The 18,956-nt window shown below is 35.4% G+C and overlaps 1 protein-coding gene across 2 annotated transcripts; it reads left to right on the top strand.

Moving 5' to 3' along the window:
• Window positions 1-2,252: 2,252 nt before the first annotated feature.
• Window positions 2,253-17,557, top strand: LOC142335051 (alpha-N-acetylgalactosaminidase-like). 2 transcript variants are annotated; one of them, XM_075383378.1, is made up of 8 exons: window positions 2,253-2,413; window positions 7,742-7,928; window positions 9,097-9,338; window positions 9,687-9,904; window positions 9,996-10,121; window positions 14,121-14,311; window positions 16,439-16,615; window positions 17,031-17,557. In XM_075383378.1, the coding sequence occupies exons 2-8, from the start codon at window positions 7,792-7,794 to the stop codon at window positions 17,236-17,238; spliced, it is 1,299 nt and encodes a 432-aa protein (XP_075239493.1). In that variant the 5' UTR covers window positions 2,253-2,413; window positions 7,742-7,791; the 3' UTR covers window positions 17,239-17,557. The 2 variants fall into 2 exon arrangements, with proteins under 2 accessions (XP_075239493.1, XP_075239494.1); XM_075383379.1 differs by having other exon boundaries at window positions 2,253-2,384.
• Window positions 17,558-18,956: the final 1,399 nt, after the last annotated feature.

Here is an 18,956-nt window from a genome sequence, read left to right on the forward strand (position 1 = left end):
ACTTTCAAGTAAAAAAATAAATGCATTAGCTTGGAGTTGCTTAGGAAGCCAATTGGACCTATCACTGCTGAGCTTTCATTTGATATGTTCTGTTCTCTATTATTAAAAAAAGGTCTTTTTTTCAAAAAAAAGACCGACTGATTCCAATCCGAATTCTTTTTGGATTGTAACAGTCCAAGATTGGCCCAAAACTAGCCCTGCTAATGCTTATTGTCCGTTAGGAACTATTGATTTTTCGAATATTGTAGATATAGATAATTTGTTTTTTGAAAATTCAAAAAAATATTCTGCATTTTTGATGATAAATGAGTAAAGCTATCAAAAAACGGCAAAGTTTTAATTACAGAGCACTCTCAGCGGAAGATGAAGCAGGAATAGCCCCCTTCTGAGTCTGAAAAGATCGTATTAGTGTTGTTTGGGGGGTGTAGTGCCGGCAAATTTTATCAAAGTGGACTAAAGTAGCTTATTTCGTGCTGTTTTTGATGAAAAAGGCGGAATTTTGAAATATTTATCCAGAGTTTTTGACCAAAAAAATTAAATCGGAATACTCAACAAGTCTTTTTTGCCCTTAAAAACAAAATCAACGACACTATTATTAAAACTTTCAACAAATTTTAGCAAAATTGACGCAAAATTAGGCAAAAACTTGGGAAAATGTGAATAAAACAACGTGAATTCACTCTACTTTTTTCAGAAGTTTAAACCTCGATAACTCCCTGTAGAAAACGAAATTTAAAAAATCTTTTTAATTCCATATTCTACGCTGGACGAGCTTTTTAATGATACCAGTCTCAACTCTCTACGATGAATATATCGATTGGCGAAAATTGACTGAACAGAAAAAACCCCATTTGAGTATATAGTTCCTCCCCCCCCTCAAGAGGGGTCGGAACAATAAAAAAAATTCGATCAAACCACCGATAAATTTGCCTTAGCGTTCATTTCATAAGTGTAACTTTGCAATTGTTTGAAAAATTTTCGGAAAAACAAATAGCCACAAAAAATTGAGAAAATTTCAAAATTGGACAAAGCAGTTTAATATTAGACCGAAAGTATTTGCTTAATTTAAAATATTTGTTTAAAAGTTAGTTGAAGGTTTCACCTAAACCTCCAGAAAGTCCATATGTCAGCCCTAAAACTCTCCATAGTTTACATGGAAAACACAAAGTCAAACAAAGGTTTTCTCAAATTGTCCAAAATGCGCAAATGAAAATTAATAGCCCAAAATGTTCCAAAGAGTTTAATTAATAGCTAAAATTAGAGATAAAAGTCATTTTGCTAATACAGTTGGAGTTGAAAATGAAAAATTTGATTTTGAAATGCCAAGCGCGATCAAAATGAATCAATTGGTTAGCAAAAAAAATTGTACTCGTACTCTTTTTGCTCTCTATCAGCGAAAAATGTCCGCAAGAAAAAGAAAATGGTAAATTGTAGAAATTTACTTCATTATATATTACACGCCCATCATAAGAACTGCTGAGGAGCACTGACGCTTGAAAACATTTAACACTCAGTAACTACAGACATATAGTTCGTTATTTAGAATAAAACTTCACATTCACTTCAAATAAAAACTATTGCTTATGAACTAACATATATTTAATATAAATTGCAATACAATTAAACCCACTGGTAAATAAAACGGGATCGTACAATTTTCAGCTCGTTTGGTATTATATACCAATTGTGTATGATCCTATAAGTTTTTGGATCCTCTGGCTCTGATTAGCCATGATTGGGACACATGAAACTGAAACTGTCACAGTATGAAGGCCTTCCCCCATTTGTGAACCCAGTTACAGTGCATGCTGGTTCTATAATGTCACAAAAACTCTTGGTTGTGCCTGGGGTTGAGACTAGCCACCAAGGGAATGCAAACCTCTCCTCTTTTTTCTCTTCCCCATTTCTGGGTTCTCCGGGTGTCACAGTCGGCACAGCCTCAGTAACTATTGCGGCTGCGAGAAACACACAATTGACCACTAAAGCTGTCTTCATTATTTTTTGATCAATTTCTTACAAACTAACAATTTTAGAAAACGAACAGTTTCGAAGTGAAATTTGGTTAGTTGGCGAAGCCTTTTATAGCCCGCTAATAGTTTATTGCACATGTGATAACTGCTAAAAGCATCTGTTCAATTAACTCGATTTCAATTAGCTCAAGGTGTCAATTGTGACAAACTGTCAGTTCCGAAAATGACAAAACTTTTAAAATGAGATTGAGAAAAATTACTTAAGAGTTAGAGTAGATTTAATTGAGCAGAATAATCGAATCATCTGTTTTTTTTTGTCAGTTGTCAGAATTGTTTCTGGAATTCGCGACTACTGTTATTTTAGTGGGTCATAAACTCTGCAATAATTGTTGTTCAACAATAATTGAATCACAGGTAGCTTACTTTCAGAACACTCAAAAACGGTGAGTTTATTTTGCTGTAAAATTCAACTAACTCTTATTCTGCCCTCCGAAAACTTTATGGAAATTTGGGATAGAGGCGCGGAAAAAGACTCTCAGATTTTCAATTTTTTCGAAACAAATAAACTCAAAATGCAATAAAAATAACGCAAAATGACAAGCTCATCAACCTGTTGCAGATCATTTTAATTCTGCACTGTAACTGACTTCATTAGCTCGTAATTCAAGTGCTGGGTTTTTTGTGCATCCTTTCAGTCCCATCCCCGGTAAGTTATGTACCCCAGCTAACTAAACGCGTGCCGTTACATATTAAGCCATTTCAAGACTGGCAAAAATATGTATGCGTAAAGATTCTTCTTTAATAGTTTTTTTGTTTTGTATCTTGTCACTGTTTCTGTAAGTTATTGCAACCATTTATTAGTCTAGCTCTACATCGTTATTCTGGTGCCGCTTTTTTGTTACAAAATTTTTGACTATGTCATCCCAGATTTATTCAATTAAGTGGTATTTTTTTCAACATAGTTGCCTCTAGATTTTCGCTAAGTGTAATTTTAAGAAATCTTTTTATTGAACGAGTAAGTGAGGTTTAAAATTTTAACTCTTTTCTTTCCCACCTAGAGGACATTTTTGGTTTTTTCGACATTACAAACCAGTGATTACAAACCAGTTTCGTCTACTTTACAAAGCAGTGATAGAAAAGGATTTTCATATAATGGCTGCATTTGTGGATTAGTTGGATTTTTTTTTACTGTTTTCGAGGGCACACCAGACCGAAGTGTTTTAAAAATCATTGCAAAAGATAAGTGTACATAAGATTGGGAAACCACCAACATAACGAAACTGAAAATACTCAATTGAAAAAAAAAACTGTAAGTGCGTTAATAAATATTCCAATGTTTGAACAAGAGTTCGGACCTTTTCTATATAATTTAGGCCAGATATAATTATATTCTAATTGTTTTTATCGATAACATAGATAGATTTTTGAAGTCGTCTTAAAACACCTGTATGTACAATTCAAATACAAGAAGAAAACTGAAAATTATTTCTCAGAAAAATATAGTAATATAATCCATAACCCTTTTGCTCTTCGCGGCCAGTTTGGCTGAGTGACTGTTTTTGTAGCAAATGTTGGTTTAATCTGTGGTTTTTTCTAATAAGAGTTTTACTTTTAGTGTTAATAAGCGTCTAGATTGGATAAACTTGCACCGAGTCCACTGTACTTTTTTTCTGAAATATTAGCACCACCAATTCTAAAACAAATCTCAAATCAGAATTTATAGATATGAATTTTATTTTTTCGAGAACCAATTTATAGCGATTTTTGTGTCAAACTTGTTGTTATCATTATGGTAACACTCCTGTAAACTTTGATGTTTCAAAAAATTTGTGAGTAAAAAAAGATGTTGCTCATTTTTGTCAAACTTCAATTCTTATGCTAAAATCTTTGATTTTCTAGAGGAAAGTACAACTACAATTTCCATGTAGATCACAATTTCTGGTGAAAACAATTAGAAAAGATTTCACTGCTCTACATGTTTACTTTAAGAGATATTAGGGTCTCAGATTAATAACTAAAAAAATGGACAATGTTTTTTTAATTTTGACGATTTTATGGTGCAGAAATTGACTGCTCGGTTTGAATAGTTGTGACCACTAAAACTCAGTTCGAAGGAATTTCTGCTAGAGCAGTAAAAAGTTTTTATTTTTTAGACCAATTTCTTAGGGTTTTCAGTTTTGATCAGCATTTGAAACAAGATTTGTTTCTTTTTCCTCTTGGTTGCCTGTAATAAAAGTTATTGGAACTGTACCAGTTCTTTCCGTTTGCCATTGAGGAGTCTGCACAAAATTTGAGACTTTTCAAAAATTTTTAACCGCTGTTTTTAAGTGCAATTCTTTCATCCCATAAAGTGACAGAACGCAAAGCAAACCCAACTTCATAAACATTTATGTTACCTGATTCAATCAAAACCATTGTTTTCTACCTTTATTCAGAACATTAAAAAAATAAAATGTTAATACAAGGTAATTGGTCATCCGATGACAGTTTTGGCTTTTTTTTCTACAAGTGTTTTTTTGTATCGTGCTAATATATTCTTGTAAATCTTTTAACAGCCTATCATTTTTTTCAAACAGAATACTGTGTCCAATCAAAGTCAATCATCTACTTTTTGTGCTCGTTGTCGAAAATGGCGGGTTAAAATCACTTAACAGAGGACTTATAAGGCACTTCTTAAATTTTAAAATGTTTGAAAAGAAGAGACCTTTCTTGAAACATCACCGCATTGACTGTTTTTCATTACGAGCATGTGTTGAGAGAAACAGCGTACTCGTTAAAGCCTACTAAACTTAGATTTTAACAGACATTCAGATACTTTTTTGGATTTTCTTGGTTGCTTTGCATTGCCATTTCGACCAAGCCATGGTCACATTTTTTGGGGGTGGCGGGGTATGTTATGAGGGGACATGATGGTTTAGAGGAGCAAATGGCAGGATCTTAGTTTGATCTAATTAGTGTTTGACGTGAATGAATTGTTAAACTAAAAAAATGTTTTTCAATGCCTGAAATTAACTTAGTGAACTTAATTGCTGCAATAGTTGATGTGCTGTTTTAAGCCATTTAATAGTTTGCTTCTGTTTCATTAATTCGGATTAAAATATCATCCAAAATCTGAGCTTTAAATCGAAATTTTCCAATTTTTTGGTCCTCCAAAACTAACGAAAAAGTAACAAGGCGATTCGCGGTTTGCTTTCCGAAGCAAGTCAATTATTCAGACACAGGTATTTGATAAAAGTCAAATTGACATCAATTTTACAGCAAAGTAAAAAACATGAACAAAAGGTTAATGCAAAAAATTTTTTTTTGAATAAAAAATTTTTAAATGAAACTTTTATCACTTTGACACCAACTCAATCCACAGGTTTTTTCCTATTTCTTGTGATTAAATTCCTCTTGTATTGACGCTGTTAACTGAAGGGAGTAAATATCTTCTTTGAAGCATATCAAATCAAAACGTCAAAAATCGGCTTTGAAACGAAAAAGCAATGTGTAAATGAAAAAAGAGCTCCTGCATAATAGTTTTTTGGATTGATGACGACTGCTTCCAATAAAAGTTGTGACTATTCACAAATTGCATAAGATTTCCGAATAAAAGTTCAAGAAAATTTCAACTAATTTTGAAAACTAAAACAACTATTATCGCGCCAAAATAATCAACTTTGAGATAAAACTCGGTATCAACGAATGAGACGCGAATGTATAAGAACAAACGAAAAATACCGAAAGTCTTTTATCGGAACGGATTTGTTTTTTTTTTGAAAACGTGAAATGAAATAAGTTAAATATAAGAATTTTTTCCAAAATCAATCCGATTGTTTTTATGACACAAGTTGGCGAGAAATCAAAAATCGCTATTCTAACCGAAGTCAAACAGCCGGAAGACTAAGAAACATATGAGTTATATGGTATATTGCTTTCAGAAAAACTTTGTATTTGAATTTTTCACTGGCAGTTCTCAACAATCGAAATCAATCATCTCAGCAAATTGCTATATAACAACGCATGATTCGTCAGTTGGGTGCCAAAAGCTCCGAGGAACAAAATAGATCTGTTTCGTGTTTTGGACTCGTTTCAAACAAAGTTGGCACAGGTGGTGTATGAAAATGGTGTTCTATATCTGGGAATATGAAACTGAAAAAGATTAATAATTAATTAGATTAAAAGAAAGCTGGAACTTAGAAGATTTACGCATTATCACAGACATTACAACGTAAAACTTACATTTGAGGGAGCTATGGGCGAATTGCCAGACGGTGAGTTTAACCGAAAACCAAAAATTGAGAATTCAAGACGATAATTCAACCGCACACCAATTGTACGGCTGGACGAACTACTGATAATTTGACCGATCAGATTTGTTGACCAATCAGATATAATAAGCGCCGGCTAAATTTTTCATTTTGTAGGCTAAACCATCGTTGATGATCAGAAAAATGAGAACGCACAGGAGAGGTCGAGCAGCCCCGTATAGTCTACATCCGTAGACATTTTGAATCAAAGTCTGTTTTATTCGGGGTCAAACTAAAAGCTGATCATGGCTGATTACTGTCTGGCCAAGTCCTTATCATAAACGAGTTAATAATAATTAATAATGGTGGTTTCTGCGTAATCGAAGCGGAACAGCATTAGGCCTACAGTAGCCTGTTCTCAGCTACCCTTTTTCTCATTATTCCCCACATTTCAGACTGTTCTTTTTATGAGCAGCACTGCTGTTTTTTTGGTGACTATCGCCACTTTTTTTGCATCTGAAACTTTCACGTGGTACCATCATTGCAGCCAACATTGGTCAGGCTATGGTCAACCTGAAGCTATGGTTAAGTAAGAGCTCATCCTCACACAGACAGCTTCACGGAGGCAGGGGATTGAACTCTCAATCATTGGCGTGTCAACCACACACCTTAACGCTCGGCTATCACGCCAGTTAAAATCTGGCCATTATCGCACTAATAAAAAGCGGATCTATTCTGTTTTGCCCCAGCTTAGTGGGCTTATATTTTTTTCGCAACAAGCGCACGTGCTATTTTGCTACATAGTAATGTGATATATAACAACATAAAATTTGTAACTGGGGGGCGTAAAAAACACTGGGGGGGGGGGGGGGGGAACAGAATAAATCCTAAAAAGCTTTAAATGAAACCTTAAAAATTAGTACGCAACGAGGAACAGTGTTTAAAACAAGCTCAACTGTGACCATCAACGATCCAAATTTTGATCATGGCTGAATTTAACTGGATGGGTTAACTCACACCTCAACCTGGGTATTGAGGGCTAGTGACAACTGCTTCAGTTCCAGCTTCAAACTCTTTGGTTCCCACTTTGTCAAAAATCTTTATTAATTTCTTTAATTAGTAGGGTCTTTTGTGTAATTAACTTCATAAGTAAAACAAAATATCACAATTTAAATTCAATCTTGATATGAGGGTTTATTTCCGTTGGGGTTTATATACAATTAGAACCGGTTTGGGTTTTTTTCCTTAGGGGGGATTTATAGACCCGTTTTTTATTTATCTCTAATTGACGTGTTGTTTAGATCATTCGCAAAAACCAGTGAAAAATTGGGTATATTTTACTCAAGAAAAGTTGTCCAACTTTTGCGACGTACTTGGAGTTTTCAAGATGATTTCATTTGAAATTTTACGCAGAGGTCAAAAATACTTTTAAGTTTTATTCAAAGCATTCATATTTGCTTGTCAGCTTAATTGTTGTTAAGTCTAGAATTGTCATTTTGCTTTATCTTAATCATACATCAACTATAGCAAAGTTAGTTTCAGTTTAACTTCAAAACAGCTTCAAACCAAACTTGACTTAAATCTGTGAAACGATGGAAAAGTATGTACCCTGTCGGTTGTGTTGGTGGGCGTTTCTGTTGGGCTGTTTGGTTGTGAACCCCATTCAAGGCGACCCAAATGGGCTTGGGCTCACACCAGTGATGGGATTCATGAACTGGGAAAGATTCAGGTAGAATCAATTATCCTTCATTTTCACCCAGGTTGAGGTCCACACCCAAACTTTCCTCTGATCAGACACACTCGAACACACACCCGTGTGTTCCCAGAGGTCACTTTGGTCTGGTACGTCTGATCGCAGGCAGCTTCGAGCCACTTGAGTTTGATCAGAAGTAATTTTGGTCTGGACAGTCTGATCAGAAGTAATTTAACTCTGGAAAGTCTGATCAAACTTGAGTCTGGACCTCAACCTGGGCATTATTAAAAAAACTCCAAAATCGTCATAAGAGAGTTTTGATTTTTAAGCGTCAGAGAGATTCAGTATCTTTGAGAAAAATACCCAAATTTTTTTATTTTCTGTGTTCCAAAAACTAGTAACAGGAAAGATGCACAGTCTGTAGAACGGAGAACGGATCCCCTAGTCCGGCAGAGCAAAAATACGGTCGGCATGTTTCAACCTTAACCAACCGCCAACAATTTTGCTTGGAAACTACAAAAAAAGTCGAAACTCAGTGATGGTGAAATAATCAACAAAATTCACATCAATCGTCAAAAAGTATGTTACATTATTTAATTTAAAACAACCAAGTAATTTACATTCGTTCAGCCAAACTTGACAACGAGGTAAAGAAAGAATTTTACACATTCTTTTAGAGTTTTTTTCTAACAATGCTGTTTGAATTTCCTGCAAAAAGAACGCTATCATAAAGTTTGACTACATTATAAACAAAAAATTTTCGTATGGGAAAAACCTACAATTTTGTACGTCCAAAACCAAACATACCAATAATCTCTTGCCTTTAAGTACCAAACATACCAATTCCTCTGAATCTTAACATGCCGAATCTCTCTTGCGTCCAATAATGACGACATCGATCTCTCTTACGTTTATAACCGATGATATGTCGTTTCTTATCTTGCGTCGTTTCTTATCTTACAATCTTATCTTACGTCGTTTATATTCGATAATCTCGACAGGGGATCTGAATGAAATTTTAGGTCTAGTTTAATATAAAAGGTTTTCGAATTAGGCTTCTTAGATCTCATCACCAACCATGTTTTTTTTGCGTAGAGTGAAACTACTTGTACTATAGTTACCCTTAAAAACTTTTCGATCATGGTGCGAGTTAGGTGTGCGGGGAGATAGTGCAACCAGAAAAATTTTTTGGGAATTTTTTTAGATGCCAAACAGACTGTGTCAATTTCCCGAGAGAATGTGTGAACGAAGATCTGTTCAAGACGATGGCGGATGCGATGGTGACTAATGGGATGAAAGATGCTGGCTACACCTACTTATCAATTGATGACTGCTGGCTGTCCATGAACAGAACGGAGGAAGGAAGACTTCAGCCAGACCCAACCAGATTTCCAAGTGGGATGAAAAGTCTAGCCCAATACATGCACCAGAGGGGTCTGAAACTGGGTTAGTCAGTCTGCAGCCAGAACCCTGCCTAGCGTTGCTGAAAAATCCGGTTCACTTATAACCAGATAAAATTATAATTCATTTGCCCATAGAACTGACCTTTAGACAAGTCAAGTGCCGTAGAATTTTTCAAATCATGGGAGCAGATTAAAGTTAGAAAAGCTAATTGTCCATCACAATTATTTCGTTTCTTTGTTTCATATGTTAATTTTTGTGTCCATTGTTTTGACGATATTATCCAATATTCTACCTCCCCCTCTCCCCTCTCCCGCTCACTCTAAAGATGAGGAATTCCACTTTGTTCTCAATCCCTTTCCGTTAACGCTGATCAACTTTGAATATTTCTAGGAATCTACGAAGACGTGGGCGTGGCCACCTGTGCCGGATACCCCGGAAGTGAGGGGTATGAAGACATAGATGCCCAGACATTTGCCGCCTGGGACATTGACATGCTCAAGTTCGATGGATGCAACGTAGACCAGTTAAAGGCGCCTGCTGGGTACGAGGAAATGGGGAAAGCCCTGGCTGAGTCTGGAAGGGACATTTTGTACGTGTGCGAGTGGCCGGTAATTTGTTGCTTTCGATTTACTCTCCTAACCAGTGTACTCCACTGGGGTATATTTTGTTTCCCTGGTTTGTCATTGAATCGTGTTTTAGTGGTATGACCCTTTGGCCAACTTCTCCAAAGTGTCGGATACATGCAATGCATACAGAGTCTACAATGACGTAGAAGACAGCTGGGACAGCATCTATTCCATCATAAAACACATGGCACAATATCAGGTCACGTGATCCACCTATCACAGATATTATAAGATATTAATTGGTAGATATCAATTAATTAAGCCAAGAAAAAAACAGGGTCTATACCATTATAACCTATAGACTCCCCCCTTAATCATAGTAGTTATACCATATGGGCTATAATTTCGTGCGCGGGGGGCTATAATCGGGAAAACCCAAAAAGTTTCTTATATTGTTACACACCCTCTGAGGACACATGGTTGATAATGACTTTTCCTGTAACCCGGGTCGAGGTTTGGTCAAAAAATAATGTAAGATTAGCGGTGAATAGCGGTGAAAAAAACTTTTTCACCGCAAAGCGCCCGCATCTTTTAGCGTTGAATTTGGTGAATTTTGGCGGTCTTTAGCGGTAAAAATTTTTTTTCACCGCATTCAACGGCTTTCTCGCAAAAGCGAAACTGCCATACAGGGGTTCGACCCTCTCACCTTCGGCGTGTCAACAACTTATTCCACTGCGCAATCTGTCACTTACTGCGCTCATATTTCCTGTAAATTTATGATAAGCTTTGAAATTAGCGCGTTGAATATTTGTAAGATTTACGATTTTAGCGGTAAAAAATTTTTTTCATCGCATTCTACTGGTAGATGTGATTTTTTTTCACCGTATTCTGTTGATAGCGCTGAAAATTTTTTTCACCGCATTCTGCTGGTAGTTTTTTCCGCATTCATCGCTTTGAACTCAAATCTTACACTTTTATTCAAATTCACCGCAAATCTTACATCTTTTAGCGATTTTTAGCGGTGACACCTCGACCCAGAATGTTTTTTACACGATAAACGTTCTCAATGCAAAATCAAAAAGATTTAAATTCAACGTGGCTTAAATTGCTGAATTATCGCTCCTGTCCAAGAATTGGGCTACAGCACACGCTAATGAAATAATTAATTCGAAGAGCAAAAAAAAGATTTTTTTGATTTGAATTTAGTAATCTTACCAATGCTCACGCAGGCTGTTGTCAGTGTTATTTACTGGAAACAGGATGTTCAATAAGAGACATTATGACTGAATTCTAATTCAGTTGGGGGAAAATTTTCATGAGAAAAAAGTAACACGTTTTTTCAAATTCTTCTTGATTTTTGATATTTTGATTCATTTCTGATGTCATAAAGTGCCGATCAAAGAGTTATGTTGTACTAATTGATGTATAAAATCTCACAAGACAAACAAACTAACTTTCATGTCATTTTCTACGACAAAACTGCAAGCTTTCAAGATGCACTTTATCTCTTAAAGTTGTGGTAATATGTATTATCAAATACTACAAAACAAAATTCCCGAATCACAGTGGATAGAAAAGATTGCTGTAATATCGAATAAGGTCTCAAAAATTCGGTTGGTTATTAACCGAATTTCTGAATATTCTATATAAAAAAACTTGAAAAAGAACGTTAGCAATCGTTCTTGGAATTCATACATATTTTCTTCACCAACTTTTGCAAAAAACAACTTAGTACTATTCGTTGAAGAAATGCCACAACTTGAATCCTATCATTGACATGATAATTCTTAATTTGGCCAATAATGGCAACTTGCTCAGAGATAAAGCGGCTCCGGATTTGCAATCGGAGTAAATTGAGGGTGGTTATCTTTTAAGATATCTTCAGATTCTGTCAGAGATTACAGAAGCTACTACACCGCCTGACATAATTTTCCGACAGAATCTTAAAAGATACCTATTCGATTTACAAGAATTTGGAAAAGCAACCGTTTATCCTATGAATTTAAACAGTTCATCAACAAAATTGCACATGATTGTAAACTTTAAAAACCAAAGAATCAGGACATTTGGAAATAAATAAAGAAAAGGTTGCTTAATTACGTGCAAACATTTCTTGAGTTTTTATTGCATTAAAAGAAGAATAAAGCGCACGAACAAAACCATAAGAGTGCCTTTCAAACGACACGGATTTCCAAGAACTCTACAAAATAGCCAATAGTCTTGTTAGATCTCAAAATTTAAATATCTTTTGTAAGAGTCTTGCAAAATTTTACAAAACTGCAATTCTGTCTCGTCCCGGGATGCTTGAAACTCTATGACTTAATTTCGTGCCAACTCGTAATTGTAGAAGAGTACTAGAGTGAAATATTAAATATTTTGTTAGATATTTCTATTCAAATGTTTCCTATGCTGCTTAACGAGCCCAAAAACTTTTTATATCTATGCTTTAGCTGCAAAAATGGCGAAAATTCAATATGCCGTTAGTTTATTTTTTGACATCGTTGAAGGAAGCATTGTTGTCGTTGTCAATAAATAAAAACCTTCTTTTTTCCACATTTTTTGCACAATGTTACAATTAAATGCGTATATTTACCAAATTGGTGAAATAAAATTATTTTCATTTATACCAGTCCGGACCTAACGCCAAGTCAATTTCAGTACTGGCAAGTCTAAATCCAAGTCTTATTTCATTACTGATTCAGAACTATAATCATGTCACTTTTTACACTTGGCATTCTAAATCCAAGTCTGGGCTGAGACTGGGCAAGTCTAATCCAAGTCTGATTTTAGACTTGGCAAGTCTAATCCAAGTCTGATTTTAGACTTGGCAAGTCTAAATCCAAGTCTGATTTTAGACTTGGGAAGTCTAATCCAAGTCTGATTTTAGACTTGGCAAGTCTAATCCAAGTCTGATTTTAGACTTGGCAAGTCTAATCCAAGTCTGATTTTAGAAGGCACTTGGCACAAGATCTGAAATAAATGTCGATTTTCGGCTAAAATTCGGCTCGAAATGGCTAAAAACGGCTCAGAAACACCTGAAAAAGTGCTGAAATACCCTCAATTATCCCCCCGGGGTGCTAATATACAATTTGGTATGCCCCCGGCATCATTTTCTAGCACCCCGGGAAAGTGGCCAAAAAGTAATGCCAAAATCGGGGCACGTTGCGAAATTTTTTCGAATTCGAAAATTTGGGTAGAAAATTTTTGGAAAGTTGGTTTTGACTTGGGAATCAACTTCCAAGTGTTATCCAAGTCTTGGTTAAGACTTGCCAGACTTGTAAGACTTGTATTTAGACTTGCCCAGTACTGGAAACCTAAATAAGAATTGAATTTAGACTTGCCTAGTACTGATATAGACTTGGAGTTCGGTCCGGGAGACTTCTTTTCGCCAAAAATTTAAGTGATTCATTGATTTTATTTCCTTAATCTTTAAAAGTTCAAACATGGCGTCATAATTTACCTTATTAAGTCGAACAATAGAAACTTCAAAATAATCAGTTGGGTTGAATTTCTGAAACCATCGAAACGGGAGCTTAATTTGAGCTAAATCTGGTAAGATGCCCGGAGGTTGGTGGCAGAGCAAATCAGCGCTGAATCAGTCTAAAGACATTCTGTTTTTTAGGATGACCAGTACTCTGTTCATGTCACAATTTACACTGGCTAGTCTCAATTTTGAGTAAAATTTACGTCATGAAAAATAATACGCTCAGCTTAACTCCCGCCAACAACGTTTGCTTTATATGCGCTTCGAACTTCCGCGTGTGTGCTTGTGACATTTAATTTGCGTAGCGAGTCGTAACCACTGCGCTAAATGGTCTTTGTGATAATTGCCTACAAACTAGCTTAAGTATAAATAGTGTGTATACTACTATACTAATTACCAGTTATAAGCTACAAAAGTATGACTTTATTCTGCTCAGACTTAATTTTAGGGTATGAGTAATTTTCAGACTATACAGGATAAGTTTAGCCTGTGCGAACTCTATGACCTCAATATAAACATAATGAAGAAATACTGCACATAAAGAAACCTAATTTATTCTGAAAATACAATGTTTCATTACTGAATTAAGTTTTTACTCTTGAAATGTGCTGGTTCAGCGCTAAAATGCTCTGCGACGCAAGTCCGGGTGGATTTATTGAAACAAAACACCAAATTTTCTTACGAACTTTTTGTCAATTTTGACTGGTTTTGTCAAACTTTATAACAACTATACCCAACATTGAATATACCCAGATAATCAGCATTTGCTTCTAGGATAAATACGCGACGTATAGTGGCCCTGGACACTTTGTAGACCCAGATCAATTGGTAGTAGGGGACCCTGGGACCTCCTATGGCCAGCAGAAGATCCAGATGTCAATGTGGTCCATGTGGAGTGCACCTCTTCTGGTCTCTTCAGATCTGAGAAACATCGACAATCAGGCACTCAACCTTCTACTCAACAGGTGGGCTCATTAAAAAATTATGCCCTCTTCGTCTTGAATTTGAGTCAAAATTTGGAAACTTGTTATAAACTGTCTTTTTACCACTGTTTTCAAGATGTTATGCTTGACAAAGATATTATTCTTTATTCCCTAAATTGGTTTTACATTGATTTCATTCCGTATTTAATCTGAAACTTTTCAGATATTAGAACTCTCATGAAACTCACTTTCTATACTTCAATCGCTCACGCTGTGCTGGTCAAAAAAGTACTAGCCAGTTGTCAAAATTGTTACTTATTGAATAAAGTCTAATAATAAGCGCAGAAAATTTTTCTTCAATAATTACAATACGCCAAACATGAAAAAAAATTATTAATAGAAAAAAAGTCGAAAAAAATAATATTTACTTGTTCTGTTTAAGAAAACTTCTTCGTAACTTAATAGAAGGTGTTCTAGGCACTAGGCAGACAATTGATCACCCTTTAAAAATTGTGATCTTGTATGATCTTGTGATCTTGTTTGTCTAATGATAATTTTGTAAGAATTGGTAAGTTTATGGCAGGAAAATTTGCTAAACGTTAGGGAAAACATTGTAGGAAAGCTGCCAGCTGCTATACGTCAATCGTCCAGTCTTGAGCCGGGCATGTGTTGTTTCACAAGTTGTTGGCTCAGTCCCTTTACTCAGCATAACAGAAAATTGAGGATAAACTCTGTTTCCAACAGAACTTCCGATTAACTCTAGCATTAGAAATTTGAGTTGAAATTTTGCTGCACAATGAAAACACCTCTTATCTAGTTACTGGGAGATTTAAGAAAAATTTTCAAAGAGGACAATTTTTTTCAGTTCGACTATATTCTGTTTTTTCCCCGAGTTTTGACATTAAAAAACACAAGAAACTGTTCACTGTTCGTCTTTATGTAGGCCAAATTTGAATCAAAATCTTAGCGAACATCCGTACAAGCGAACATCCGTACGAATGCGTAATGAAAAATTTGGCTCGTGGAAAAATGGAAAAATAAAGAATATATGTGAACATCTATACGCAATCTTCTTATAATGATTTTTTCAACTTCTTTTCACAACTTTTCTTGTTCCGATTTATTAAGAACTGAAGTCGAGGCCTCAAATCATTGAAAGGGCGTCCTCGAATGACGTTTGATTTTTTTTTAAAAAAACATTGACTCAACTTTGTTAAGTAGTTGTTGAACGTTTTCAAGTGCTAAAAATACTTTCTTTGATTTGACTTGCCGATAGGCAAATTTTTGAGCCTTAAAGTATAGAACCACATTGAAGTTTTCTGATTTGCATGTAGTGTAGTCAGAACCCTGCTTGTTTTATGATGGAAACGTAAGACAGTGTGAAAATCTGATCTCAAATTAAAATTCAAATTAGCTTGAAATTCGTTTCAAGGAAAAAATCGTCCGAAGAGTCAAAAAAATGGAATTACAAGCAAAAAGTTACTCCTGGTCGTGTCAGTGGATCAATTAGATTAGAATTACAGACAACTGCATAAAATATTTGTAATGAAAAGAGATCAGTCAGACTTATTCCACCGGAAATAATTTGGTTAATTAGTTAAAGTTGGTTAATAATATGTTAAAAAGACTATACTTGTGAAAAGAATTTGCGTGAACATTAAATAAGCTCTTCAACTATGTAATTTAAGGCCATATTTAAGCCCCTCCTCCAACTGTCACGTATTCAAAAAAATCCTCGACTGAGAGAGTGGAAATAAGTGAAAAAACTCTTTTGTAAGTGACGATGTTTTTGTCTCCCGATTCCTTATTTCATGCTAAAAAAATGTAAGAATTGAGTGGAATAGTGGTGAAAAAAATCACTGCAAAGCACCTGCATCTTTCAACGATGAGAGCGGTGAAACTCTTTCTGGTTTGGTAATTTTTTTCACCGCTCTCGACTCATTCACCGCTATTTTTACATCTTTTTTTGCAATAATTTCTGCGTTGAAATTATTTGGTGAATTTAACGTTATTTTTTTGTAAGAAATGCGATGCTTAGCGGTGATTGTTTTCCAGGCATTCAACGCTGCAGGATATATAAGAGTTCCTATTATCTATAGAGGTTACTATCTAAAATAAAATGACATTTTAACCTGGTATTGTATCTTTACACTGGCTTTTTAACCGCAGGTTTCTAATCCGCATCAACCAGGACCCTCTTGGCAGTATGGCAAAACAAGTCATCTCTTCATCCGACGGATCCACACACGTCTGGCTCAAGACTCTAGGTGATGCCACTTTTGGAGTTAACGCCATCTGCAGCTTCCGCGCCAGAAACGACGACCAGACAGTTATGATAAAATACAGGTATGTTCCAAATAATAATAATTAATTTTTCTGAATTATCAAATACAGACACTGTATTAAACAATTTCTTCAAATATTTAACAAATACTGATTGAGACGACGACAATTCATATTGGCCTTATTGGGTCCGGAGGCTCTCTCATTATACCCCCCCCCCCCCCCCCCCCCGAGTTTAGATACTTTTGCACCCCCAGGCGCACGCGCTACTTTTTACATAGTAATCTGCTATATAACAACAGAAATTGCGATTTGACTGCATAAAATAAAAAGAACACTTGGCGGGGGTGGGGGGGGACAGAATAGATTTCAACTTTTTTTTAAAAAAATGTTTACGGGGAGAAAAGAAACAGTCAATCAAAACTGTCTCGATGAAACGTCTCAACTGTCCAAATTTGTACATTTTTGTCTATTTCAGCCTTAAACAACTGGGAGTGATGGAACCACCAAGTGGGAAAGCATTTTCCCTGATTGACGCTTTCACTGGGAAGTCATTCAGCACCAGTCCAATTCTCTGGGATACGGAAGTGACCCTCTTCATTCCAGATATGGATGCGATTGTTTGGATTGTACAGTATGTGGACTATCAAAATAAAACGGAACAACGAAAAATTACTTTCAAATAGAAACTCAGTCATTATATATGTATTTATGGAGTGGCTATCAAGCTTCGATTCACTGGGTAATTTAAAACCGCTATAAATCTCATAAAAAAATTACGCAACAACTACGTAACAACCGCAACAACGACTAATAACACAACCGTAACAACGATAATTGGAGCAATATATATGCGACAATTAACAAGTATATGATTTTGGTGAAATTGGTTATATAATAGTTGGTTATGTAAGGTTTATAATCATTGCAGTTATGCAATTACAAATGATGATATTAATTTTACCTGATTCGCCATTTGTCAAAGTAATTAATCTTCTGGTTGTGTTTCTTGTTCCAATCTTCACATTTATTCGGGGGTTAAGAACTTTATGCTATCCTAGCTTTTTTTTGTTAAGTCATTTCGACCAAGCCATATCTTTCACGGAGAGATTCAAAACTGTTATAATTGAAAGAGCCTTAAAAAATTCAGTCAATTCTCGAAGAGACTATGTAATTGTTGATTCCCCAAAAAATGAAAATCACAGCTCAAACAATTTTTGGTTTCTCTTATTTTTCAACGTAGACAAATTGCTACTTCGTTCAAACTTTTCCGATAGTTTATTCTCCTTATCTTTTGGAAAATCTCCATATAATTTAGTTGAAATTTTTTGTCTTCATGAACAAAACCAAAACACCTGAAAACCGAAAACATTAATATCAATTAATACAATCTAGAAACGTTTTCTGTCAGAACACAAAATTTAAAAATTACTGCAAAATGAAAAAATTGTGTACTATAATATTAAGAAGATATGATTATTTTTGTCCTCTAAAGTTTTCCGCAAATGAGTCATATTTGAAAAAATGTAACCCGGTTTTCAGAATTTTTTTCACAAGAGACGCAAATTCATCAATTGGTTCATAGCTGACATGGTTCTAATTTAAATCAACAGTTTGTTTAAAATTCCCTTCTCAAACGTTAAATTCATCAATTGCTTTCTTCTTGTTTTCTGTCAATTGAAGCAACTTGTTCACATCCACTCTCATTAAGTGAGTCAAGAATAATCAATTAATAAATAAAGTCAGCTCTCATTGGGTGACAAACTGTTTCATTTCAAATGGTTAAGCAATCAATCTGCAAGTTCATCATTCAATTTCTTTCGACTATATTTAATCTTTCTGCTTTCTGGGCAAGGTATAATGAATGTCGGGCGGGAATTGATTGGAGTTGTTTATGGTGAAAATAGTAGGGATTTTTCAAAAGACCGCCATCTCGGAGCTGGAAAGACTCTCTTTGGCATCTTTTACCTCTGATACGAGGGTTTGATGCTCTCAGAATGGCGAAACAGGGTCTTCTTTTGACCCAATTTATAATTTGGGCTGAAAGTTTTTCCCAATTTGACGACAATCTGTCAGCAAGTCTTTCAAAGAAAATTGTGCTTTCTCGGACTCTCATGCCGTGAATGCTGGACACAAATGGAGTAAACGAGATTTGCTTCTCCGGACGTGCTTCGAAACATTTCTCATCAGCGCTGCTCTCTGATACGTCTATTGGGTTTCTGTTGGAGTAAGATTCTGCCTCAGTATCATTGACACGTATATCACACTAGGCAGTTTCTTGAAGTCTCCATATATCCCTGAGCATCAGCTTTTTCCAGAAGGTAGAAAAACAAAATTTTTAGCTCCCGGCTCTTAAAATTGCTGTGATGAGAGAAATGATACTTTTAATGTTATAGTGGTACAA

Source organism: Convolutriloba macropyga, chromosome 2 (genome assembly GCF_964194025.1).
Source record: "Convolutriloba macropyga chromosome 2, txConMacr16.3, whole genome shotgun sequence".
Taxonomy (NCBI): Eukaryota; Metazoa; Xenacoelomorpha; order Acoela; family Convolutidae; genus Convolutriloba; species Convolutriloba macropyga.

Bases quoted from the DNA above. Each gene is read 5' to 3' on its own strand.
- LOC142335051 (XM_075383378.1), top strand. From the start codon at position 7,792: ATGGAAAAGTATGTACCCTGTCGGTTGTGTTGGTGGGCGTTTCTGTTG. The intron at 9,905-9,995 runs GTAATTTGTTGC...ATCGTGTTTTAG, and splicing joins TGTACGTGTGCGAGTGGCCG to TGGTATGACCCTTTGGCCAA. The intron at 10,122-14,120 runs GTCACGTGATCC...ATTTGCTTCTAG, and splicing joins AACACATGGCACAATATCAG to GATAAATACGCGACGTATAG.